Source organism: Polychytrium aggregatum (genome assembly GCF_025602895.1).
Source record: "Polychytrium aggregatum strain JEL109 chromosome Unknown BJ171scaffold_86, whole genome shotgun sequence".
Lineage (NCBI taxonomy): Eukaryota > Fungi > Chytridiomycota > Chytridiomycetes > Polychytriales > Polychytrium > Polychytrium aggregatum.
Window position 1 is genome coordinate 118,884 of NW_026516288.1, and position 24,647 is coordinate 143,530.

The following is a 24,647-nucleotide window of genomic DNA, read 5'->3' on the forward strand; positions in this document are numbered from 1 at the left end:
ATTTCACATTCTTTCTCGCTCCGTCCCCATCTTCATCTTCTTCATTCTCTTGCTGTACCATCGAGTTTATTATATCATTTGCTTGCCCTGCGCAAACTCTCCAGTGGAGGATAAACGCCAACAAAAAGGAATATAGTTCATGTGTCTGTTACAAACCGATATAGAAGCTTTGTCCACTCCTATGCGATACATGAGATACATGCGATACATGGGCTCCATGAGCGGCTATATCGGATTCCTCCCCTCCTGGTTGTTGTCCGCCATCCTGCTCGGCACCGTCCACCATGCAGACTTGAGGTCCGCCTCGTCCTGCTGCCGCCGCAAAACACTCATATCCACAGCCGACTCGCCCGACAGAGCCACAGCCACACGGCCAAAAGACACAGCGTGCCCGCATGCAAAACCGGCGCTGGTCCGCTGCGAACAGCATGCGAAGTGTTGGGCGGGAATCGGTCCACCGTCGGGCTGACATAGATTGGGTTCTGGATCGAGAATGCGCCGGAGACGGCCGGCAGAGCTTCGCCGTTGGAGAAGCACGGCATCTGGTCCTGCGGAATGTTGAAGGTCTCCTTGCCGTCGGGCACCAGCCGGACCTCGTACTTGCCATCGAGCAGCGGCGGGATGGTCCACTGGAGGGTGTTGTTGGTGGTGGTGAGGCCGATGCCGATCTTGTTACTCCAGGTGGTGGTGATGGAGACGTCCTGGTAGAAGGCGTTGATGGTCTTGGGCGGCTTCGTGACCGTCGGCGAGTACTTCCAGGTGATCGTCACCGTCGAACCCACCAGAAAGATCGAGGAGATGTTTGGGGCGCTGATGATGAAACTTCCCAGCACCGTTCCGGGCACACACGGCGACGGGCTCGCTGCCGCCGTGCCGTTTGCGTTGACAGTGCCTGTCGCTGTTGGGCCAGTGATGACGGCGGTGCCGTTGACCATGGCGCCTGCTGTCAGGCTGGGCTGGAGTGCCTGGGCAGATCCGATCGATGAGAAGGCCGTCGCAGCCGCTGGGAGCCCCACCGCCGGAAATGTCTGGGAAGCTCCGCCGCCGATGATGCTGCCGCCGCCGATGATGCTGCCGCCCACCGCCGGGATCGGTCCTGAGATCGGTCCTGAGATCGGCCCCGGGGTCGGCCCAATGCGAGAAGCCGAAGAGAGCGGCTGCTGAACAATGCCCGCGACCGACGGCGACTGCGGGGCCACTGCGGTGTTCACTCCGAGAGCATTGATGCTGGATGCGGGGACGTTGACGCCGGGTGCGAGTACATTCGCATTCGCCGCGAAGCTGTTGGCGTTGCTGACGATGACGTTCTTGGGATCGGTGCCGATATTGTTGGAGTTGGAGTTGAAGTTGCCGGCCGGGGACAGAGCGGCAAAGCGGTTGGGGCTGCGGGGTTGGTGTTTGGAGTCCATAGTCATGGTTGAATATAGCGTCGAGAGGTGTGAATGGCGAAGATCGCATCTGCGACCAGAACAAAACCCGGACACGCAGGCATATATATATATATCGGAATAGTTGCGAGTGCTTGCAGAAAGCGCGTGGGAACGATCGTGGCCTGGGGCGGGTGAGGAGCATATGAACCCTGAGTCCACTGGGCTCCAGCAAAGTGCCAGGAGAGGGACCGGGCAGCCAAAATCAGGGATGCTGGGCTCGTGGACAAGCTGTGAGGGCACATTGTGCTGCAAGGGTCCAAACAACAGCAGAGTCGCCGGCCGTTGCTCGTTGGCGGGGTGCAAGCTAGTCCCTGGGAACGGCTGGCCATGAGGGCCAATCCAGGCTCATGAGCCTCGCCAATGTCCCACGCTGTGTCGATGCCCATGCTGCCGATGCCGATGCCGAGATGCAGACGACATTCCCATGACGAATACGATTGCCGTTGCCTCCTGCGGCTCGGTCGGCGTTGCTCCCGGCATCTGCCGATGACCCACGCTGCCCTGCCCTCTCTCCCATGCCGATCCCTCTTCTCCATCGCCCCCTCGCCCGCTTTTGCGTCGTCGCTGCCCACGCCGCCCTCCGGAAATCGCCGATCCCGCAACGGGAGCACTCGGAACCCCGGACACTCTCGGCTTCTCTCCTATCGGGCGTTCCCGGAGATCGGGCGCGTCCGGCTCGTCCGCCTCCGCTTTCCCCCGAACAAGCCAGACATAAATACCTGGGATATCCAGTCCAGTCCCCACCACCCACCACATCCGCTGCGACTGCGGACCAGCCTCGACCGATTGACTCGCCAACCGACCCGACCACCTCCTTGCCACCACAGCCGCCCTTCTGTCCGAAAACCAATCCTTGTAAGTTGTAGCGCCGCTCGCGTTGTGGCTCTCGACTTGGCTCTGATTCTCCACACACAACAGCCACCCAGTTCACACCCGCAGCCATGTCCATGTCGTCTGCGTGCATGTCCATGTCGTTCACATGCACGGCCGCCATGCTGCAGCTCACAGCTCACAGCCCACAGCCCATCTCACCACTCTGGCCATTCCTCCTTCAGTCAGCCCACGGTCTCTTGTCAATCCTTCTCATTCCAGACCCATCTCGCCACCCATCTCGCCACCCATGTCTGCCCAACAGTCCGACTTTTGGTCTCCCAGCCACTACTCGACCCACGCCGCCTTTGTCCCCGTCTTGACCAGCAACATCGTCACTCTCCTGGACCCCAAGCAGGACGAGCGCATCTTTGACCTTGGCTGCGGCGACGGCGTCCTGACCCAGGAGCTCGTCACCCGCTTTGGCGCTCGGGTCGTCGGCACCGACTCGAGTCCGGCCATGATCGAGGCTGCCAGGGCCAAGGCTGCAGCCGCCGGCATCGACGAGAGCCGCCTCCGATACGATGTTGTTGACGGCCAGAGGCTCGAGGAGGACATCGGCGACAGCTACAAGGGCCCTTATGATGCTGTCTTCAGCAACGCAGGTATGGGCATGCACCCCTGCACCCCTGCACCCCTGCACCCCTGCACTCATGCACTCATGCACTCATGCACTCATGCACTCATGCACTCGGTGGTATCCTTGGTGTGCGATGGTCTTGCCGAGGGATATATCCGCCACACCACATCCTTGCCATGCAGTGTCTGGTGTGCATCGTGGTGGTTCCCACGGCATCAGGCATGTGTGATTCGAGTCCCTTGTCCCTCTCAGACTCATCTCGCTCACCGCCATTCTGCCGCCTCATCTGCCACACGCCCTTTCCACAGTCATTCAACGAATGAAGAAAGATCCTGAGGCTGTCGTTCGCGGCGTCCGTCAGCTTCTCAGACCTGGCGGCCGCTTCGTCGCCGAGTTTGGTGGACATCTTTGCGTTGCCTCTGTTCGCTCGGCCCTGATTGCGGCAGTCGGTCGCCGAGGCAAGGACGGCGTCGAACTCTCGCCCTGGTTCTTCCCAACGTGAGTGTCGTCGACGTACATCCCATCCCATCCATACCATCCATCCACTCTCGGCTCTGGCCTTCGTGCTCACATTCACATCCATCCATTCACGATGTCACAGCGCCGACGAGTACAAGACCATTCTCGAGCGCAACGGCTTTGAGGTCGAATCCATCGGGCTGTTCCCACGCCGACTGCCTCTCCCCGCCGATGTCGGTGGCTGGGTCGATACCTTTGGTGCGCCTCTCCTGAAGCATTTTTCCGAGGCCGAGGCGGCGCAGATCCGACACGAGGTCGTCGAGCAGCTCAGACCGGTTCTCTGTGACAAGAACGGCAAGTGGGTTGCGGACTGCGTCCGCCTCCGAGTCAGGGCCATCCGCAAGCCTTGAATGATACCAGTGGCTCCACATCTCTATGCTTCGTTGTGCGCGCACCAAACCTGTATTGATCTTTCGCAGCCTCGCCGCTGCTTCTCAATACATTCTTGTTCTGCGGTGCCACCAACTCGATCGAAAGCGCTTCCATTCAGATCCAGAGACTCAACAACCTGTTGGCCGGCCCAAGACCAGGCTGCCCCGAGATCATAGCTACCCGAGATCGTACCGGATAATCACTTCTTGGACTTTCTGGCCTTCTTGGTGGCCGGGGGCTGACTAGCCTGCGAGCTCGTCTCGGGGATCCCAGGACCCTGCTCGGGGATCTCGACCACTTGACCGCTAGGGGGCACGCTGAGGCCCGGAACAGCAGGACTGACAAGGCGCATCACCAACTTGCTTCTCTCGCCGGTGACGCCCGCTTCTTCGATCGTGATCTGCACTGTCACCTTCAGGAAGATCTTGACGGTGAGGTTGGGTGATGTCAACGTGTTCGCTGCGGGATCAAAGGCAAAGGCCGACGACCCGGCTGCCGCTCCCGGTGCTGTGGTGTAAACAATACCCTCGATGCCGTATCTAGCATACCAGTCGTACCGATGCATGACGTTAGCGTCGACTGCTGGCCCTATTTCACCACCAAACCAATGACGACACCGGTAACGAGGGTGTGGCGACAGAGTCGTGAAGCACGCATGTTACCTGGGAATCAACACCACAAATCCGTTCTTGAGCACCCGGATGACGTAGCCCTCCTCGTCCACCTTCTTGTCGCGGAAGTACAGGGTGGTGAAGAGCTCGACCGACGATCGGCCGGCGTGCTGGGCGTTGCGATGTCGGTAGTTCAGGACTGCACGGCCCCAGAGAGAGTGAATGAATGAGCACACGCATCGATCGTACGCTCTCCACGCTGCCGTTCTGGCCACCAGCCACACGATAGCTTACCATCGGAGAGTTCGGTCATCTTGACTTTATCCGTGAGCTCCGAGGAGTACGTCCGATCCACACCAATCGCCGCTGCAAGCAAGCGGTGGACAACCAAATCTATCGAGCGGCCATACAACTGCGTTAGTTCGAGTTCCTCTCCTCTGTGCACCGACTACATGCGATACCATTGGCAAGCACGAGCAATGTCGCTGGCTACCCACCAGCGTAACGGCGAATTGGGGATGTGAAGTGCGTGTAGATCTCAGAGGCGAGACCGTAGTGCCAGAACTCATGCTCGGCGGTGGTGCCCGAGCAAAAGTAGACAGCTTGCATCATACACCGCGTCGTCATGATGCGCAAGAGTTTGTTGAAATAGGGGTCCGAGGCGATCTGGGCAAGCGGCGGTAAAAGGTGCAGCGTAAATCCGTGCCCTGTAGCTGTCTATCGCTTGGCTACTCCCCCCAAGGTGCACCATTGACAACAGACGCTCACCACGGCCTTGTCGAGCGAGTCGGACAGAGTCTTGGAGGTCGACACGTCCAGGGTGATGCCAAGGGGCTCGAGTGCCTTGAGAAGCGTCTCAAAGCTTGTTCGGGGAGGCTTTGGATGGCGACTGCAGCAAGTGGAGTGAGTTGTTGCAGGGCAGGGTAGTTGTCAGTCGGTGAAGCGGGTATGCCTGACGCTGATTATATGCTTGTCGAGCCTACCGCAACATCGACGAATCGGGGAAGTGGCTAAAGATCTTCTTGGCGACATAGATGTTGGCGAGAAGCATAAACTCTTCGACCAAGGCGTTGGTGTCCTTCAGTTCCTTCATCTCTGTCGATAGAATGGCCATCTTGGTCAGCCGACTGTCCGCTCGCCAGAGGCGCGGTCTCGGTGCAGTATCAACTGGGCAAGCACATGCGTCTCCGACACGCACCGACGTCAACAGGATCCTGTGAATCGTTTTCCAGATGGAACTTGACCTCGGGCGAGGCGAGGGTCAAGGCACCGCGATCCATGCGCTTCTTGCGCATCTTTTTGGCAATCTGATTGAGGATCTTGATGCCTTGCGAGACAGGATCAACCATTTTCCTGCACATGCGTCGGATGCGACACAGCCGGCGTAAGTGGAGAGTGAGCCAGTGCCGGGGTGGCATTGTGCATCATATCGATGGCTTGGTGAAGTGCACTCTGACTTACGGGTCGTCCAGTCGTGCCTGGGCTTCATCGTACGTGAACGAGTGCTTGGAGCGGATGACACTCTTGTTGTATTTGACGCTCTGAACTTCGCCTTCCTGGTCAACTTCCTGCGAAAGGGGAATGGTAGCTCAGTCAACCCGCACAAGAGATAATGTGCACTCGTTTGATGATGGCCCTGGAAACGTACCCAAATGACCGAAAAGGCGAGCCGATCGACGTTGGAGCGCAGCGAGCAAAGATCTGCCAGGAGAATGCGGGGGTTGAGACAACGTAGCGCTAGTGTCGAGAGGGTCATTGGGTGAAGCTGCAGCAGAACTGGCCTTACTTGTGCCCAGCAGTCCGGGAAGCATATCAACACGTTTGTTGACCAGATAGACCGTGGTTCCACGTCGCGCTGCTTCGGCATCCATGGCGTTTCCCGACTTGACAAAGTGGCTCACATCGGCAATATCTGACGATGGCCACGACAAGGAGGCAGAGAGGGATAGAGGGCGATGGCGGTGGTGGGTACATTGAGTGGCAAAAGGCTGCGAGCGATCAGGTTTCGGAATTGTCATCCGGACCGATCCTGCATTTGGCTTTGCCACTTACGAACTCCAACTTCAAAGTTGCCGTTGGGCAGCGGCTTGGCATGGAGGGCATCGTCGATATCTGTACAGCCCGGAGGGTCGATGCTGCAGATGTCCAAGTCTCTGAGGTCCCACCGGCCGGCCACATGCTCATCCTTGACGATCCAGCTCTCGCCTTCGGGTGGCAGGAAGCTCTCGACGTGCTTCGAGAACGGCGCATACGGACAGTCGTGCTCCAGCAAGAGCACCTCCGTCTCGGTATCGCGATCACCGACTTCGCCCAGGGTCTTCACAAAGTGACCCGAGGGATATCTACATCGTCGCCAACGGCACGCCAACAATGAGCCCGCTACCGCGCATCATATGCAGCGTCCCCCTCCCGCTTTGTCGCTGAGGATCAATTGTCGCAGCAACGTACCTAGAGTTGCGAGGCCAGCCATCGACGGCCACAATGATGCGCTTGCCAACCAGGCTGATGGCTTGTTTGGTTTTGATGCGAATCTTTGGGATACGTCGATCCATCGACCAGAAGAACACATTCTGCGAGCCGCTTCCGCCCGTCATGACGACTGATTTCTTGTCGATCGTGCCACAGTATGGCCTCCAGTTCCGCTGAATGATACCAATGACCTTGCCCGTGGGCTTGACCTCAGCGTTGGTGCTGTCGACATCCATTGCGCTGTCTCCAGGGGCAGCGGTGTCCTCGGCTTGGTCCAAGTCATCCTCGCCAAGAGCCTCTGCGATAGAACAGACATGAGGCCAAGTCGTCAGAACCATAGCGAGCGGCGACCAGGAACCGTTGGTCCGTGGCAGACACGGAATATAAGGTTGGGGCCGTTGTGGGCCACCATTTCCCGAGGGCGAACTCCAAGCCTGCGCATCGGAAGCGGTGGCGACATGACTGAGAAAATAACGAGCATCCAGGAACAAGGCACCTCAAAGCCACGATTGCTGATGCTACCTTCTTCGATAACAACATCCACCAAAGGAGCCTTCCACTGGTCTCGCGGAAGAAGCTGAACAGCAATCAAGTCTCCATGCACGGCGCGGTTGAGGTTCTTCAAGCCCTGGATCAAGATGCTTCGGTCTTCGCCATCCACGTTGGCAAAGATGCTGCCCTGATTGGAGGCGCAATCGTCACAGTGAGAGTCCATTCGCGCGGAGCCAGAGACGCAACGAGTGTCTGCTTCAAGCCCACCTCGGTGTAGTTGTGGAGGCTGATGTTGAGAGTGCCCTGGAAAAGGATGCCGGCCTTCAGGCCTGCTGAGATTTGGAGCGGCGACGCATGCTGGAGCCGCAAACTCATTGAGTCAGAGATACTTCACGATCGTTGGCCAGAAGAACGACTGCCGTCGACAGCATCTGATGGGGTCGCACCTCGTCAAAGTACTCTTTCTTGCCGATCTCTTTTCCATCCAAATCCTCCTCATTTGCGGCGACCATATCGACCAGCTCAGGGCAGTCATCGAGAGATTCGACAAAATCGCGGACTAAACGAGAGTGATCGACGGACAGGAAGACGGTGGATGGATTAGGAGGGTTGACATGAGTCGCAGCAGTGCTGGCGGCATCGCTATGGCGCTGGTTCGCTGAAGCGGCACGATAGAGAAGACGAACCTGAGAACGTCGAGACCCCAAGCTCCTTTGCCTTGGCTCGGTTGTCCTTGTCGTCAGTGAGTAGAATGGGCGTTGCCGAGTTGGCGTGCTTGCCATACCAGTGCACGGCAGTTCGGATGGCTGTCAATGTAAAGCAGTCCGACGAGTGTGAGCAAGAGCGCCGATGCAGACCATGAGATTCCTTCTGTGATTGCACACCGACGCTGCTGCCAAGCCATGTCGGAATAATGCTTGCATTGGGTCTCCCTTCATGTGCGCTGGCGTTTGGGTCTGCGCTTGCGACTGAGATCGTCATGTCGCCGATGCTCACCTCGATCGTTTCGATCATTGATCGTCTCACCCTGCTTCTTCTCGATGTAAGTCTCCCTGCGGTGCCGAGCATCGGAGCACAGATGCGGAGGGATCAGAGCGCAACCCGATTCAACGCGACCAGATCGACTCGACAGGGTCGGGCGAGCGTGCCGGACAACCCAGCAATGTCGTTGGCGACGACGATCGAGCCGCCGAGAGGTCCTACTTGTGATGCTCGTTGCAGAAAACGTAGAATCGTCTCAACGGATCCGATGTCAGCATGCGCACGCGGTTGTAGATGGCGATGCTCTTGTGTCGCAGTTCCTCGAGGACAGTCTGGAGGATGATGACGTCCACAAACACCTGGTGCTCGATGACGTCGATCTGCGATGGAGTCCAGAGCCGTTTCAGCCATTATTCGGGCACGTACTCAAGAGGAAATGTGCAGGTCCTCGTCATGCCATGGTCTGGCCTGTCGGCGATGCCGCACCTGGTGATAGAGAACATTGGTGTCGGGCACGATATACGCAGGCTTCTTCACAAGCTTTGAGACCCGCGGTTTCTCCTGGAGGAGAGCAGGGGTCTTTTGAACACAGGAGCGGCATGTTGAGATGCCGCACCCAATGTCATCTCGGAGATCTGCAGAGCAGGCAGTCAAAGATGTGAGCGGGATCCATCCTGCCGCTGCGGACAAACGCAGCCAATGTCGACGCAGCATGTGGGCAGCAAGACGCACAGTGCTCCTTGACGACTTTGATGATCGTCCCCTTCTTGGTCTTGTGGGTGAATGCCTTGCTCTTGAGCATGTTGATGGACGGCGACGGGATCTGCACCGGGCTCGCTCAGGCAAGATCAGGCCAGACCGCACTATCAATTTTTTCCGGCCCCCTCGCGGCTGCTCATCTCGGTCACCTGAAAGTCACGTTGTATGTGGCGCAGCAAAATTGGAATCCGATGGGAGGCGGTTGACTCCCTTGTGCAAAGTGTGTGTGTGCGGATGTGTGTGTGTGTGACGGCGAGAGGCTTCTCGCCTTCCCTCGGGGGTCTCTCGCCAGAGACTGCTCTTCTCGCCGACCGAGGTGGCTCCGAGAGCGCGTTTTTTCGTTCTCGCACATTTTTTTAACAAGAAATTTTTTCATAGTGTCGGTGCAATGAAAAAAATCGAGCCGACCAAACCGAGAGCCGACAACGCGCTCTCGTCGGGCTCTCGGCTGGTGAGGCTGCTGAGCGAGAGAGCGGCCACTGGGAAACTGGCCCACATCACATCCGCCACAACACCCAGGGACTGTCGGGCCAGCACCAGCTCCGAGAGCTCCCAGGGTGTCGGCTCGATCGAGATCTGTGCTCTGGACAACTGTTTGGCAGGCTCGGTCGATGGCCATGGATGACGACCATGGACGATCGACTTGGACGATCGACTTGGACAATCGACTTGGACAATCGACTTGGACAATCGACTTGGACAATCGACTTGGACAACAGGAACACATCGGCATTTCGGTTCTGCATGGGAGTGCAGTCGCAGTTCTAGCCGACAACATAATGTTGCAGACTTGCACCAGCGGTCACCGTGAGTGCAATACCCAGAGTCTCTTGCTGCAAGGCCGCTCGTCGTCTCCACAATGTAAATGCGCCATCGACAGCACGAATGCCGATGGATGTCGCTCATTTGATTCAGCTCACTCAACCCATTCAACACATGCAACCCATTCACCTCACTCAACACATGCGACCCATTCAGCCCACCCAGCTCATTCAATATACTCAACCCGTTCATGATATTCAACCCGCTCTGTTGTGCTGCATCATCTCAGCACATAACGTGCATGTCACGCGGCTGTGATCTCGGCTGCGCATTGTCGGAGCTCGGGGCACGTGGGAGGCCCGTGACAGCACGCGAGTTCCCACATGCCAAACCAACGCCGATGACATCCTGTTGACTCACCGGTGCTGCAACCGGTTCTTGTCCAAGATTCCTCTTGAGCGAACATGTCCAGGCAGACGTGCACACCATATCCGTGCTTGCAGCTCCATGTTCTGGTGGCTTGCACATGAAAATCAGAGGGTGGCGTCCTTGAACGCTGACAGAAGAGGCTGCCAAAGCGAGCTGCGGATCAAGGCTAGAACAATGATCTCCGGGATCGCCGTGGCTCGACCGACACAGCGAGCTCCCGCGGAGAACTGGCGAGCACGCACTGCCCGCCTTGCGAGGCGCAACTTGGCCGGCGCTGTTCCTCGCTTGGGTTCGTCGCTTACCTTCTGCTTTCCATCGCCTCATTCGAAGCCATCATGACAGCCATCCACCTCGCTCCGTTGCATGTCCCGTTCGCGCGGCGTCGACAGACTTGGGCGATAGCGACCTGGCTCAGCTTCCCGTTCGTGTCCATCGTCGCCTTCCTTCTCATCCTCGTCTGGCCTAGGCTGACGCTCCTGGCGCTGGGCTACGTGGTCTTCATCCTTGTCGACAAGTCGCCGTTTCATGGCGGCCGTCCAAGTCAGTGGGTCCGTCGCCTGGCTTTCTGGAGATGGCTTCGCGACTACTTCCCCGTTGAACTTGTGGCGACGACGCAGCTGGATCCGAAGAAAAACTATCTCTTTGGCTACCACCCTCACGGTAATCCTGCCAGCCAGCCGACACCTAGCACTTATCGATGCTATTCATTGCCCGCCCTGGTCGCGACAAGCATAGTCACCAGAGTCGCTAATTGGACTCGACGATTGCTCTAACCCACTCGGCTTGTCTCCGCCATGCGGCCTCTTCCAGGCATTGTTTCGATCGGTGCGGTGACCAACTTTGGAACCGAGGCCAACGAGTTTTCCAAGCTCTTCCCCGGCATCAGCCTTCGCCTCCTGACACTGAATCTGCACTTTTTCATTCCATTCTGGCGAGATCTGCTTCTCTGTAAGCTGCTGTCATGCAATCTCTGCGGCACCTGCCCATAGCTCTATTTCGACTGACACCGCTTTGCTCCTTTCAAACGGATCTCCAGCGCTCGGCGTGGCATCGGTCGGAAAGGGATGCATCGACAACATCCTGTCCAAGGGGCCCGGCTCCTCGTGCATGATCGTGGTGGGAGGATCTGCCGAGGTATTTCTGGCGGTTCCCGGGACATACGACCTGGTGCTGTCCGGCCGCTACGGGTTCGTACGGGTTGCCCTCAAGAACGGCGCCTCGCTTGTGCCGGTGTTTTCGTTCGGTGAAAACGGTGAGTATGTCAGTAGCAGCATCGATTCGTCGATTCGATCCCGCTCTGGTTTGCGACCGCTCCATGGACGACTGCTAATGTAGCCTGCTCGTCGATATTGCCACCCCCAGACTGTTGGGACCAGGTCCAGAAACCCAAAGGCACGTTCGTACGATTCGTCCAAGATGCCTTCAAGAAACTCTCGCAGCTCACCGTGCCGGTCGCCAACGGCCGCGGGTTCTTCAACTACGACATTGGCCTGCTCCCAAGACGAAGGCGCATCGTTAGCATCGGTAAGCATGTGTATACTGAGCGGGTGTCGTCGCAGTAGTCCTTCGCTAGATGCACCTGCATATATTTGACGCGTGCTTCCTCTATCCAGTCGGCGCTCCCATCGACTGCCCAAAGACACCATCGCCTTCGGAGGAGCTGGTTCATGAGTACCACCAAAAGTACATCGAGGGCCTCAAGGCTCTCTACGAGCAATACAAGGACCAGTACGCCCCGGACCGCAAGAAGGAGTTTACTGTGATTTGACAGACACAAGCTTCAGATTCGAGCCTGCACCGTGTCTCGCACTCCCAGGTGTTTCGCAGGTATCCTACCATCGAGCCAGTGTTGCCTCGATCGGCGCTGTTCTCATGGATCGAGTGCTGTGTTGTCCGGTCATCCTCAATGCTAGCCGTGGACACTCTTTCAATAAATAACGATGCTCGAAATGTTCGACCAGGTACTGCAGTGCCTTGTGAGATGGCCATCGACCGATGCCAATGGCCCCATCGCAGGGCCGCCCGCTTCATTCTGACCAGACTGGCGGGGATTTTCGGCGGCTCTTGGCGCTCTGACCAGCCTGCTGTTCGGCGTCCTCGGTCCAGTTATCCTCCAGCCACCGTATCCCACAGGGTCTTGTCGAGCCTACCGGCGTCTAGCGCACCCATGTCCACCAAAAGAAAGACCCGATCCGCAACCAAGGCCGAGCAGGAGGCCAAGGACGAGAGCCCTGTGCCCAGCAAGACCGCCAGCAAGACCGCCAGCAAGACCGCCAGCAAGACTGCCAGCAAGACCGCCGCCGTCAAGGCTGCACCCGAGACCAGCGACGACGCCGTCGTTCTGCCGTCGGCCCGCAAGAAGGCCAAGGCTGATGAGAAGCCGGCCAACACCGAGGCCAAGTCCAAAGCCGCTGTCGGCGCCCAGATCCCCGACAACCTCCATGTCCATACCCACGACGGCTCCCCGGTGAATGTCGCCGAGCTGTGCAAGGACCAGGGCATCATCATCTTTTTCTATCCCAAGGCAAACACCCCCGGCTGCACGAAGCAAGCCTGCGGCTTCCGAGATGCTTTCAAGGACATTGAGAGCCACGGCTTCCAGGTCTACGGCATGAGCACCGACTCGCCCAAGAGCCTGCTCAACTGGAAAACCAAGTACGATCTGCCCTATGATCTCCTCTCGGACCCCGTTCCTTCGCCGGCGCTCAAGTATTTTGGCGTCTTCAAGGCACCCAGCAGCAGTATCCGCTCGCATGTGGTGATTGCCAAGGGCGGCGAGATCGTGTCTCTTGACATCAAGGTCTCCCCGGCCGAGAGTGTCGAGAGGGCCCTCGAGGAGATCAAAGCCTGATCCAGACGGCTGGAGTCTTGATATTTGCGTGGCCGCTCGCTGACTTGCTCGCCGGCCCAGATCGACGTCTGCGGGCTGCCGAGCAACGGTACGGCCCCGATTTCGATCTGCCCAGCAACATACTCTGCCGGCTCAATACATTGTCTTGCTCTGCGAGTGTGAATAGCGCCGCTTAGGCAGAGTGGTTTCTCAAGAGCGGAATGGTTGGGAGTATGCTGTTCAATTTCGAATCTGCAGCGACGCTCCAGTGCGGCTTCCTCATCAACACCCAACAGCACCAGCAACCGGCAACCGGCAAAGGCCATGGCGGGCCAGCTCCGGGATCTTGGCCGTCCCAGACGATTCGAGCCCTCGACAGCGCCCGCTGCTCTGCCCACCAGCAGGCTGGGCTAGACACTTTGCAAAATCACCAGGAGCTGCTGGAACCAGGGTGACGCTTTCGTTGCCGGGCTGAAATCGACCGGAATGTCTTCGTCGGTGCCGCTGAAAATGCCGTTGACAAGCTTGCCGCCCTTCTTCTTCCACATAATCATGGCCTCGCGACACTCCATATCTCGCTCCGGAATCTGCGATGCGGCCTTGCCCATGTGCAGGCAGGTGCGGATCGCATCGATCCGGGTTTCGCTGATGGCAAGGGCGCGCTTGTAGTAGAGGATCGCATTTCCGACTAGAACCTCACGAGTCTTTTGCTGCTCGGGCGACGGATAGAGCAAAATGCGGTACAGCTGGGCGTCGCCGAGCTTTGCGCAAATTTCGGCATTTTGCGACTCCAGCTGGAAGGCCGAGGTGTAGCTATTGACGACGTCGGCGAAGGCCGTTCGGATTTCGGCCTCGGAGCCTCCGTACTTGATCTGGAAGGCCAGGAAGCTCCACAGGATATCGCCCTTGTCGCAGAGTGCTTCGACACTTGATGGCTCGATCTCAAGCGCACGCTGCACGAGCGCCAGCGACTGCTTGAAGTACTCAGCAGCGGTGGTGGGCTCAACCTCGTTCGAGGCCAGAGTGTCCGCAAGTGTCGACAGTGCGTCGGCGCAGCGGAGCGACAGCCGAGCGGGCTCGATGCCGAGTGCCTCGGACAGCTTGAGCTTCTCCATGGCGACGCTATGAAAGTGCATGCAGGAGGCATAGTCGGAGCAGAAGCTGGATCGCAGGCTGAGGGTCTCTGCCCAGGCGACGAGGGTGTCGATCAGAGTGTCCTTGGTGACAGACTGAATGGCGGTGACGCTCTCGAGAGACTCTTCGATCTTGTCGCCGTCCTGGGGCAGCTGCTGAGTGGAAACGCCCGGCTGGGGCTCGGATCCAGCGCTGTCGACAGGGTTCCTTTGATACGCCTCGCTTTGCAGCGCAAATACCTTCTCGAGCAATGCACAGGCTTCCTCGGCAACGGCAATAGCGAGGGGCTCTTGACCATCGATCGAAAACAGATGCTCCGCACTTGTTCGGAGGGCCTGGGCCAAGTTGAACAGGGTGTCGGTGTTGGTGGGCTCGAGCTCAGCGGCCCTCCGGAGACAGTTGACCGAGCTCTCAAGAAGCCCGCGGCATTCGCTGGGACGATAGGGCGGATTGCGGAATTCGGCAAGCAGCAGCAGCAGCCGCCCGCGATTGTACAGGGGATCGTGCTCGGGATTCATGGCAACGGCTTGGGCGTAGAGCTCGCACGACCGCTCGTAGAACCGTCTGGCCTTGTCGCCGTCGACGTATCGGTCTCCCTTCTCCTCCATGTTGATGGCCTCTGCAGCAGGGAGACAATGCGTCCGGGGGAAAGCGGCATGTGGACGATGCGCAAACGAGTGAGCACGAGCTTTGGCGATGTGGAGTGTAGCGGCAGAGCCATCGTGGCGGAGAATGTCTGAATCCCAGGACGCAGTAGATGCCATGCAGACAACGGCGATGGGACAGCGGGCGGAAACAGCAGCAAGCCAGACCACACACCATCGACTATGTCATCGAAGCTCAGCGGGGCGGCTTCCTCGGGCTTGGTGGCCTTCTTTCCCTTGGGTGGCAGCTTGAAGCGACTCATGACGGATGCCGGCCAGAGCAGGTCGACAGTGGTTCTGGTGCGAATCCGGCAGCGATCGGGGCGAAGAAGCGAGGCGACGGTCGACAGGGAGCGAAACTATTTTCAGATGTTACACAGAAACGGGACACATCAGCACGTGGACAGAATGATGCTGGTCGCTCGGCTGAGCGATATCAATCGGCTGGCTCGACTGTGATGGCTCGACTGTGATGGCTCGACTGTGAAGAAAGGAATGGTAAATGCGTCTTGGGTTGACGAACGGCTGGATAGACATGGCATTGCAGCCCGTCATTGGTGTCCCGCCAGTTGCTCTCGAAACCTATCCCAACAATGCTCTGGGCGCTTGCACCAGAATCACTCTGAGTGCCATTCCGATTGATACGGGATGCCTTCCGCTTGTTTCTTTCTCAGTGAGCTCTATTGAGGTAACACCCAACTCCACAGGTCCGACAAGGTCATCCGGCTCTGGCAAGACCCCGCCGAGCTATTTTTTGAACAGCTTCTTGAAAAATCCCGGCTTTTTACTGCTCGGCTTCTCAGCATGGCCGGCTTCGTCCGCGAGTGGATGTGCTGCTGCTGCCGCCGACGGCTCGGCGGGGGCTCGGCTGTCAGCTGTATTCATAAACTTGGGGTACGACTGAGTTTTCCACATCTCACACACTTTCTCGATCGATGTCTTGAAGGCGTCTGGATGAGGCAGCTTCTTGGTCGTGATCTGTCAAAGTTATGTCAGGTTACAAAGTGCCTTGAATCGTCGAATTATATTCCACAGGCCATGCTTTGAATATCAATTCATTGGTATGTGCTTGCTGGCTTGTTCGGCCAAGCGCTATCCCAGCGGCCCCTCCTTGGTATTGATAACCGCGTGCTCACCTCGTTCATGAGCTTTTTCCGGATATTTCCAGCCAGGTTGATCTCCTTGTCGGATCCCGGCGTCAGGTACAGTGTTAGGATCTTCTCGAGCTTGTATGTGCGGATATATGCAATCAACAGCCAGTCAGTGTCAGCCAAAGGAAGGTATTGATGTGCTAGACTCGGTGCGTAGGCATCCGGACGAGTGCAGGTTCACTAGTGTCGCTGTAGCCCAAGTACCGAATGACTGGTCTGGACTGCAGTCCGACGAGCGAGCTGAGCGGACTGACTAAGCGATGCTTACAATCTGCCTGATCATAGCATCGCTCTCAGCAGAGCTGCATATAAGCGATCTGATGCTGCGCTTGCTCTCAAGGCGCTCTCGAAAACCCTCGGCCCGGTGTCCGCCTGACTCGCCGGCCTCGGCCGCGATAGCTTCGGCTGGATATGGTTCTGATGGATGGAGACGTCCTCCTTCAGCCAGGTTCTCCCGCGAGGGCATCATTCCCTTGAGTGAGTGGTGCGATCGAGCGACGGACTGGTACTTTTCGGCAAGCCGGTGGAACTCTTCGGTGTACATCCGCACAAAGTTGTAGTATTCGAGGTTTTCACCGGTATGCTCAAACTCCAAGAAAGCCTTTCGATCGACGGACGAGCCGTGAGAAACGGGTCCGTGGCCGCCGCGAGTGCGCTTATGGAGCTCGCCCTCTCCGGCCCCGCTATCGAAAGCACCCAGCCGATCGAGCCGGTCACAGCGGGTCTCTGTCGTATTCGGATACGTACCCCAAAGTCATCCAGGGAATATGGCGGCGGCGCCTCGTTTGCGAGTATTTGGGCAAGGGAATAGGTGAATCTGGATTTCTCGTGTGCAGCATCAGTCATGGCTGCTTAACGATGTGCCTCTCAGAAAGAACTTTGAGGAGACTGCGCGAGGGATTGAATATACGGGTGCTCTTGTCGTCGAGAGATGCGCCAGATGGGTCAGTTGGGCATCGAGCAACTACCGATCGTGTCGCCGCTCTGGCTTGAGACACAGCGGCGAGAGTGGGTAGCGACGCCATCTCCTGCCCTTCCAAAAGTGCGTGGATCAGGACCGGCAAGCTCGCCGGGAACAATGATACCAGAAGAGAAACAGCGGCAGAAGCTGGCCTCAATGCCGCTGATAGATGTGCCTCTGCTGAAGCGTTCTACTCAAAACTTGTTCTTGCGCAGCCACTTCGACAGTGGGGCCAAGCAAGAGCGCCGGGCCATTCAAGCAATCAACAGGTCTGTCCCCAACCGCGAGTACACCACCATTGTTCAAGCCAGGGGAGGCTCTTCGGTTTGATTGAGGGGAATCAGGGCCGACGTGGGATACAGCCTTTCTATTATGAAACGATGCACCTGTTTTGAGTCAGGGTTGTCGTTATTTTCTGGTTATGAGTCCACTCGCCCGTCGCTACCATGGCCGAGCAGGGTGCTGCAGTACCTGGGGGGGGGCCAAACGGTACGAGCCACCCGAGTATCTTGGTATCGAGAGATCATGGGGCTATCCAGAGGGTCGAGTGCATCCACACACTCCCACATCGAGTGAATGCATCACACTCCCGCATCCAGTTCATCCACCACACTCCCGCATCGAGACATCGTTACTAGCGAGCACAAAGAGATTGCCAATATCGAAACAATCGCATGGCTTGTCCACGGGGGGGGGCCATGGCGAGTGGTGCTCGTTCGTGTGGCTTGATATTTGCCACAGAGAGGAATACGTCTGAGATGTGTACTGGGCGACCTTTGCAAGTGGAACTTGGCCTGTTTCTTCAAGGCGTTAACTCGATATGCTCCGCGTCCGATGTCGCTCATTAGTTCGGCGCACCGAGGAGTCGTATCATGTATATTGATTCCCGGATGGCCTTCCGAATAATCGCAACAGCATTCGCAAACTTCCCCTCTGTTCCTGTTTGTCCCCGACCGCTACCATTCGAGGCTGGTGCTCTTGTTCTTGTCGGGCTGGAAGGCTCGCGGAGACGGCGCACGGTCCTTTTTCTTTTGTCCGGTCTTGGACTTTTTGTGCTTCTTCTTGCGGGCTCCGTCGTTCGGGCCGTCGCCCTCGGGGTGCTCCGTTTCTCTCTCGATCCCGGGCTCATCGTCACCAGCCGGCTCCTCGGCATCATCATCTTCTTCACTCTCCTCCGAGCCACTGCCGTTGCTTTCGCTCCTACTGATGGAAGAAGATCCACCGCTTTCTTCATACCGCTTACCGATGCTTGCGCTTGAGCCATAGACCAGCTGGTCAAAGTACAGTGGCTCGCTTTGCTTCAGTGCGCTGTCTGCCTCTTCTTTGGTGGCCGGTGCCGTGGTGATCTCGCGCATCATCGGCGGCAGCCCAACTTCCTCGATAGCGGCTTCCGAGAGCGTCTTGGCCTGTCCGCGGAGATGATTGATGTTGATGACGTATTTGGGACTCTTGCGTCGCAGCGACTCGATGAGGTCGATGGTTGGTTTGGGCTGTGTCGGTGCGGCTGTGGTAGTGGCATTATCCTTGGTAGGCTGCTCGATCTTGTGCTGCAGCAACTCCACCCACGTCCCATTGGTGGTTTCAAAGAATCGACTGAACGTCCCGATACCTGATGTATCAGCTCTCAGATTCAGCGTCGAGCCATGATGTTGTGACACTGCCTTGGGCAGTCCTACGCAAATGACTCCCGAGGCTGTGTTCCTCTATCTGATTTGATTGTACACTGCATTGGGACGATTTGCCGGCTCGGTACATCAACATTCCCGTCGATCCTATCTCGTTGGACTCACCCTCGATCGTCGTCTTCTCCTCGTCCCAGTCGAGCTTGACATCTTTGTGGTCCTTCTTGATTTGGTTGATGGCTCCATCGAGATTCACGACCTCAAAGCCTGCAGGTGAAACACAATTCGAGCGCATCAGCGCATGGTTGTCAGGAGCAGAGTATCGAGCGACGTCGGAAGAGCGGGCTACTAGATTTTACATGAAGCTGCAGCAGTTGTCTGATTCGTGTATCGCACGAACCTATTGCGAGGAGCTTCGAAACGAGGCGGTTCTTTTGCGGGGTGGGAACGACGGGTGGGGCCCCAGCCATTCCGCGCTCCGTGAAGCACAAGGTGAAGACAGATTCGCGCAGATCGTTGCCCATCCAGTAGTATCCGTAGTGAGTCAAGCCTGAGGCGATGCAATGTCCGAGATAAATGGGTCAGGTGGGCTGCTGGTTTTACACGGGCTCGTCGATGGGCTGTCCGTCGGATGGCATGCGTCCATGACATGAACAGGGAGAGCAAACACAGACCCAATATAAAGTCCTCCATGTCGACGAGCCGGAATCCATCGGGCTGTGATCATCCAATTAGACAAGCGGTTAGCCTCTCATCGGCCGGTGGTGGGTGGACGACACGAGCCGTGTTGGCTTCGGTTGTATTGTTGCCTTGTACCTGAGCAATTCCTGTGTTGTGTCAGCCGCACAGGGTGCAGTGTCAAAAGTATCGTCGTTCAGCAGTGTCAAGTATTTCCAAGTGTATCGTGGAAGGTCCATTATACGTTGTGAGTAAATCGATACCGGACATGTCGCGAAAGCACTCGGGAGGTCGAGCGGTTGGTGGCAGTGGTGTGCAAAAGCCATATTTCGCCATCAGTCGAGAAGAATCGGAATGTTTGCTGCACCAAGACGACGCAAGTACCGACCATGCTTGACTGCAGCGACCGCGCTGGTCTTGCGGATTCGTGGGCCATACTTTCCAGCGACCGACAGAGGCAGATTGCGATGTGGGGAGTGCCGCAGCCCGTGCGGTCCCTCTCCGCGAGGGAGGGGAGGCAGATCCAGTGGCTGGAAGATCTTTTCAAAGAATCGCACGGTGTCTTCGGCTTGCGTCGAGGGAATGGTGTAATAGCCCAAACGGGCAAACCACTGTCCAGGGCCGCCAGATGTAGAGAGTGCATCACATGAAAGTTGGACGTTAGTTGCGGGGCGATGTGTCGAGTGAGTTGCTTCCAAGCCAATCACAAAGATCGGCACCGGCATCCGCACGATCGAAATGGCAGCGGAAATACAGAAGAGGCCTCGCCAATGGGGAAGAGAGTGTTGTGAAGGGGCTGTTTGCGTCATGGTGCTGATGCGATAGGGTCTCGACGCATGCTCTATTGCCCGTGCCTGCTTTTTGTTGGAGTTTCCTTCATGCAACTGCTCGTCGGTGAACTGAATGAGACGGACTTGGATGCCGTTTGGGTCCTGGAATATGGCGACCTTCATCTCAGAGATATCGGTTGGGGCCATGATGACCTTGAACCCTGGGCAATAGGACTGGAATGAGCGGACGCGCGCCGATACTGCGCTATTCTGTCGTGCGGTAGTCTCGGTGCTGATGGGCACTAGCATCACGCTGTCGTATCTCCTGACAACGAGCCTCAATATGCTGCTTGCAAACCAGTCAGAGGACTCGCTTGTTCATTATCTTCCGGCCAGACGGCCGGTGTGTTTCCCACCTTTCGTCTCCAGACGCTTGAACAGCCTGGCCAAGAAGTGCACATAGATGACAAGATACTCGTATTGATGCCGCTTCTTGATATCTCTTCCGCTCTCGTCCTGTTGCGCTTGCTGTTGCGGCTCCAAACTCTGGGCGTCGAGCCGTCGCAAAGGCAAAGTTACCGAGCCCGGCGATGGCGAGGCAAAGCCGTTGGAAACTGGAGTCACTCCAAGTCAAATCCACCGCTCCAGTGGCCCCACAACCGACACAGACAGTATAATGCAATCCCTGACGCGCGGGAACAGCCTTGCGCTGCCGAACATCAGAGACTGGCAGCTGGCGGAACTACCTTGCGGTGTTCAAAGACCAGGTGCATCGCGTGGTAGTGCGACGAGTCTGACGACTGCTCGTAGGTGAGCGAGAAGACCGTCTTGGCGCCGCGTGGATCGCCGGGCTTCAGTTCGTACTGCCAGTCGATCGACATACCAAGCGACTGGTAAAAATCGATGGTCTGCACCACCGAGCTGCATTTGAACTTGAGATAGCGCAGCCGGAAGTGCAGCGGCGCCTGGCGCGCAGGCTTGAGCAAGTTGGGGCGGGGCTGCCGCTTGTCCGAGGTTTTGATGTCGACCATGGCAGGAAGGCGACGAACAGGCAGAGGGAAGCAGATGGGAGCAGATGGGAGCAGATGGGAGCAGATGGGAGCAGGCAAGCGCAGGCTGGTGGTGCCTATCATCAGGGCCGTGATTCATGGACGGGCTCTGAATTGCGGTTGTGATTGCATTCAACGCAACGAAAGCAATGAAAGCAATGAACGATATGACACCCCCGTGTCGCCAAGGAATTGCGGTGGCCTTCGTGGACTGCCCGTTGGATTGAAACTGGCAAGTGCCTCGTTCGATGCTGGATGCAATCACAACCGCAATTCAGAGCCCGTCCATGAATGGGCTGCACCGCGCTGGCCTTCCTGCTCGCCCCCCTCCACCAGCGCCCCTTGTCCTGGCTGCCCTCTCCTGAAACAAGCCTCGCCCCTTGCCCGCCGAGCAAGCCGTATCGCCTCTGGATCGAACCACCCTTTCCCAAAACGGCAGCCCCGCGTCGGATTCCACCTCGCGGCTCTTCATTCGCTCAAGGCCCGGGGCTTGCCGGCTTTCCGCGAGCACCCCGCTCGATTGCCCTTTGGCCTCGATCTGCCCTGCTCGCCCTCCCCTCAAGCATCGCCGACTCTCACACACCATGAAGGCCCTCATTCTCGTCGGCGGTGAGTCTCGGCTGCCACAGCTGGCTGGATCAGCTTTGCTGCAATCGTCCAGCACACCAGCCGGTTGCGAACGACACACTCGTCGAGCTGCCTTTCCCCCGCTTGGGTTGGCGGCTGGCTTGCTGGCTTGCCGGCCCGACGACACGACGGCAAGCTGCAAGGCTGGCTTCGAGGCCGGCGTGCCGGACGTTCGCTGGCAAACTGGCCGTTGCACGTAGTCAACTTGGTCCACTCTGGCTTGCGGCATCACGGCTGCAGCGATCCGGCCGCATGGATTGCTGGCGGCTGATCACATCTCCGCCAACATGGCTCTCCATCTCTTGCGCTGCCAGGTTTCGGAACTCGCCTGAGACCCCTCACCTTCTCCGTCCCCAAGCCTCTGGTCGACTTTTGCAACAAGCCCATGATCATGCACCAGATCCAGGCCCTGGCCAAGGTTGGGCAGTCGCATTGCTTGCTTCACATCCCGCCGCCGTGGCCGAGCTGCTGCTCCGCCTGCCTCAAGCGCCAGATCGATGCGCATGGCTCCCCTGCTCGGGACCGGGTCGTTGTGCTACAACGGGAGCTGATCCCATTTATTCGCTGGTTTTGATTCAATCCAATCCAGGTCGGTGTTACCGATATCGTCCTGGCCGTCAACTACCAGCCCGAGGTCATGGTCAGCGCCATGCGCAAGGTTGAGGAGGAGTTTGGCGTCCGCATCCACTTTTCGATCGAGCCCGAGCCCCTCGGAACCGGTGAGCTGCGTCGGCGTTGCGCGCCCTGCGTGCTTGTGATCCTTCCTTCCTCAATGTATTTGATTGCACCCAAACAGGACTGGGCCCATGGTGGAGCTGAGAATGGCGGCCACCGATGCTTGCCTCTGCGCTGACCGTGATCTGCCGCGTCGTCATGTCCAGCTGGTCCCCTCGCCCTCGCTCGCAACATCCTGGCCAAGGACGACGAGCCCTTCTTTGTCTTGAACTCGGACGTTATCTGCGAGTTTCCGTTTGAGGAGCTGATTCGATTCCACCGCAGCCACGGCTGTGAGGGCACCCTGATGACTACCCCCGTCGAGGATCCCTCGAAATACGGCGTGATTGTGTGCCATTCCGGCTCCACTCGCATCCAGCGGTTCGTCGAGAAGCCCAAGGAGTGGGTTGGCGACCAGATCAACGCGGGCATCTACGTCTTCAACCCCAAAATCCTCGAGCGTATTGAGGTGAGAACAGGGTGGATTGCGAGTGCGTCGTATCGGAGTCTGCAGTGTCGCTGGCTCCTGGATTGATCGCTGTATTGCAGTATGGCTGCGTCGGCTGTGTCGACGTCCTCGCCTGTAGCCGATGGTTCTGACCCACCGCCGGCCCTCTCCGCTCTCTGTCTCACCCCGCGAAACAGAACAAGCCCATGTCGATCGAGAAGGAGGTCTTCCCGTTCATGGCCCGCGACGGCCAGCTCCACGCCACTGATCTCAAGGGCTTCTGGGCCGATGTTGGCCAGCCCAAGGACTTCCTGACCGGCACCGCCCTGTACCTGACCTCGATCTCGCAGAACAACGCCTCGGCTCTTGCGCACGGACCCAACTTTGTCGGTTCGGTTCTGATCGACCCCACGGCCAAGATTGGCGAGAACTGCAAGATCGGTCCCAACGTCGTCATCGGCCCGGGCGTCACCATTGGCAACGGTGTCCGACTAAACCGCTCCGTGGTCATGCGCGGTTCTGTTGTGAAGGATGTAGGTCAACGCCTGCCTGCACCTGTGCATGCGCTTGAGGAAGGATCCCAATGCAGATGCTGGTTCTAGGCAGCCTGGCTGCTGCGACGCTAACCTGCCCCCTCATCCCACAGAACGCCTGGGTGAGCAACAGCATCATTGGATGGCACTCCAGTGTCGGCCGCTGGGTAAGTATCGGTGGGTGGATCGCACGAGTTTGGGCTTGTCGGCACAGGATCTGGCCCCAGTCCTCCGTGGCCCTCACGACATCGGAGTCGCAGTATCGCCGACAGGGGCCTGTTCTTACCCTTTTGTTGCTGTTCCAGGCTCGCTTGGACGGAACCACGGTCCTCGGCGAAGATGTCCATGTGGCCGACGAGATTTTCGTGAACGGCGGCTCGGTCCTCCCGCACAAGGTAACTTGTCTGAACTTCTTGGCGACTGGCGAGCCGAGGTCGATGGTGGTGCTGACCGTCACTGCCCCATTCTTTGGATTTGTCCCATTCATCTGCGCAGAGCGTCAGCGCCAATATCACCGAGCCCAAGATTGTTATGTAAATACAGAGATATTTCGACGAACGGTGTGATAGATATTGCCACAGGCGCCGACTGCAGTGATGCGGCAGTCCCGGGCTGACTTGATGGGACGGACGCCCACGGAGATGGGCTCACCGACTTGGCCGAATGCAAGCATGAGCCGGCTTCGGTGTACTTGGTCCAAAGCAACGACGCACCCCGTTGTTCGTTCACCACGCCGCAAAGCCCCGGCGGCATCATCCACCGCCCGCATCATCCACATCGCCCACGCGGAGCACTGTCCGTGGCGATCCGTGCCCAGAAAGGAAGTGTGTGCACCGCCCTGCCCGAATCCCGTCCAAAAATGGCAGGGCCGTGGCTCGCTGTGCCAAGCGGTGTTGTTCGTTCCATAACGATAAGGCCCTGGGTCGGGCTGCTGGCCGACGAACAACCTCCAGAGCCCGCATCTGCGTCGGCTTCCGCCCGCTGCATCTCCCGCTGCCTCTCGCCCGCTGCATCTCGCCCCAATCGCACGTTGCCTCGCAGTCGCCCGACGGGGTCGCTTACTTGTTGTGTCTGCCGTCGAAAAACGAAGAAGCAAGACTCCCGCCACAGCCGCATCCGCCAAGTTCCACCCCGCCTGCCTCCCTGAAACCTTTGCCGGCCTGCTCTCCCGTCCCGCTTTCCATCGGTCTACCGTCCATCTCGTGGTCTCTG

The 24,647-nt window shown here is 58.0% G+C and overlaps 9 protein-coding genes across 9 annotated transcripts; 4 read left to right on the top strand and 5 right to left on the bottom strand.

Annotated features, from left to right (window-relative positions):
• Nucleotides 1-329: 329 nt before the first annotated feature.
• Nucleotides 330-953, bottom strand: BJ171DRAFT_412586 (uncharacterized protein; the record flags this gene model as incomplete). The annotated part of the gene is made up of 1 exon (XM_053107296.1): nt 330-953. A coding segment is annotated over one exon (624 nt), but the record flags the coding sequence as incomplete, so codon positions are not given.
• Nucleotides 954-2,550: 1,597 nt separating this feature from the next.
• Nucleotides 2,551-3,749, top strand: BJ171DRAFT_431672 (S-adenosyl-L-methionine-dependent methyltransferase; the record flags this gene model as incomplete). The annotated part of the gene is made up of 3 exons (XM_053107904.1): nt 2,551-2,905; nt 3,189-3,378; nt 3,482-3,749. The coding sequence occupies 3 exons, from the start codon at nt 2,551-2,553 to the stop codon at nt 3,747-3,749; spliced, it is 813 nt and encodes a 270-aa protein (XP_052962097.1).
• A 221-nt stretch (nt 3,750-3,970) lies between these two features.
• Nucleotides 3,971-9,126, bottom strand: BJ171DRAFT_431682 (uncharacterized protein; the record flags this gene model as incomplete). The annotated part of the gene is made up of 20 exons (XM_053107905.1): nt 3,971-4,310; nt 4,434-4,581; nt 4,677-4,775; nt 4,880-5,048; nt 5,151-5,271; nt 5,366-5,477; nt 5,581-5,735; nt 5,844-5,950; nt 6,031-6,083; nt 6,169-6,294; nt 6,435-6,724; nt 6,831-7,149; nt 7,374-7,479; nt 7,590-7,700; nt 7,790-7,902; nt 8,030-8,149; nt 8,340-8,395; nt 8,547-8,704; nt 8,811-8,959; nt 9,057-9,126. The coding sequence occupies 20 exons, from the start codon at nt 9,124-9,126 to the stop codon at nt 3,971-3,973; spliced, it is 2,922 nt and encodes a 973-aa protein (XP_052962098.1).
• A 1,152-nt stretch (nt 9,127-10,278) lies between these two features.
• Nucleotides 10,279-12,235, top strand: BJ171DRAFT_532576 (diacylglycerol acyltransferase). The gene is made up of 5 exons (XM_053112792.1): nt 10,279-10,934; nt 11,085-11,222; nt 11,311-11,526; nt 11,637-11,798; nt 11,888-12,235. The coding sequence occupies exons 1-5, from the start codon at nt 10,610-10,612 to the stop codon at nt 12,040-12,042; spliced, it is 996 nt and encodes a 331-aa protein (XP_052962099.1). The 5' UTR covers nt 10,279-10,609; the 3' UTR covers nt 12,043-12,235.
• Nucleotides 12,170-13,320, top strand: BJ171DRAFT_303800 (thioredoxin-like protein). Its single transcript, XM_053107019.1, has 2 exons — nt 12,170-12,235; nt 12,381-13,320. The coding sequence occupies exon 2, from the start codon at nt 12,442-12,444 to the stop codon at nt 13,123-13,125; it is 684 nt and encodes a 227-aa protein (XP_052962100.1). The 5' UTR covers nt 12,170-12,235; nt 12,381-12,441; the 3' UTR covers nt 13,126-13,320.
• Nucleotides 13,320-15,212, bottom strand: BJ171DRAFT_303795 (uncharacterized protein). The gene is made up of 2 exons (XM_053107018.1): nt 15,058-15,212; nt 13,320-14,857 (listed from the first exon to the last, which is right to left on the bottom strand). The coding sequence occupies exons 1-2, from the start codon at nt 15,143-15,145 to the stop codon at nt 13,515-13,517; spliced, it is 1,431 nt and encodes a 476-aa protein (XP_052962101.1). The 5' UTR covers nt 15,146-15,212; the 3' UTR covers nt 13,320-13,514.
• A 417-nt stretch (nt 15,213-15,629) lies between these two features.
• On the bottom strand, nt 15,630-16,879 carry BJ171DRAFT_588897 (uncharacterized protein; the record flags this gene model as incomplete). The annotated part of the gene is made up of 4 exons (XM_053114452.1): nt 15,630-15,860; nt 16,019-16,108; nt 16,302-16,634; nt 16,781-16,879. 4 exons carry the CDS (start codon nt 16,877-16,879, stop codon nt 15,630-15,632), a joined length of 753 nt encoding a protein of 250 aa, XP_052962102.1.
• A 1,071-nt stretch (nt 16,880-17,950) lies between these two features.
• Nucleotides 17,951-21,095, bottom strand: BJ171DRAFT_604741 (uncharacterized protein; the record flags this gene model as incomplete). Its single annotated transcript, XM_053115191.1, has 9 exons — nt 17,951-18,603; nt 18,785-18,883; nt 19,017-19,166; nt 19,291-19,333; nt 19,433-19,443; nt 19,683-19,905; nt 20,209-20,285; nt 20,481-20,610; nt 20,811-21,095. The coding sequence occupies 9 exons, from the start codon at nt 21,093-21,095 to the stop codon at nt 17,951-17,953; spliced, it is 1,671 nt and encodes a 556-aa protein (XP_052962103.1).
• Nucleotides 21,096-21,582: 487 nt separating this feature from the next.
• BJ171DRAFT_532583 (nucleotide-diphospho-sugar transferase) lies at nt 21,583-23,993 on the top strand. Its single transcript, XM_053112793.1, has 8 exons — nt 21,583-21,722; nt 22,055-22,158; nt 22,330-22,459; nt 22,622-22,923; nt 23,100-23,435; nt 23,549-23,602; nt 23,741-23,830; nt 23,931-23,993. Exons 1-8 carry the CDS (start codon nt 21,698-21,700, stop codon nt 23,970-23,972), a joined length of 1,083 nt encoding a protein of 360 aa, XP_052962104.1. The 5' UTR covers nt 21,583-21,697; the 3' UTR covers nt 23,973-23,993.
• The last annotated feature ends 654 nt before the right edge of the window (nt 23,994-24,647 follow it).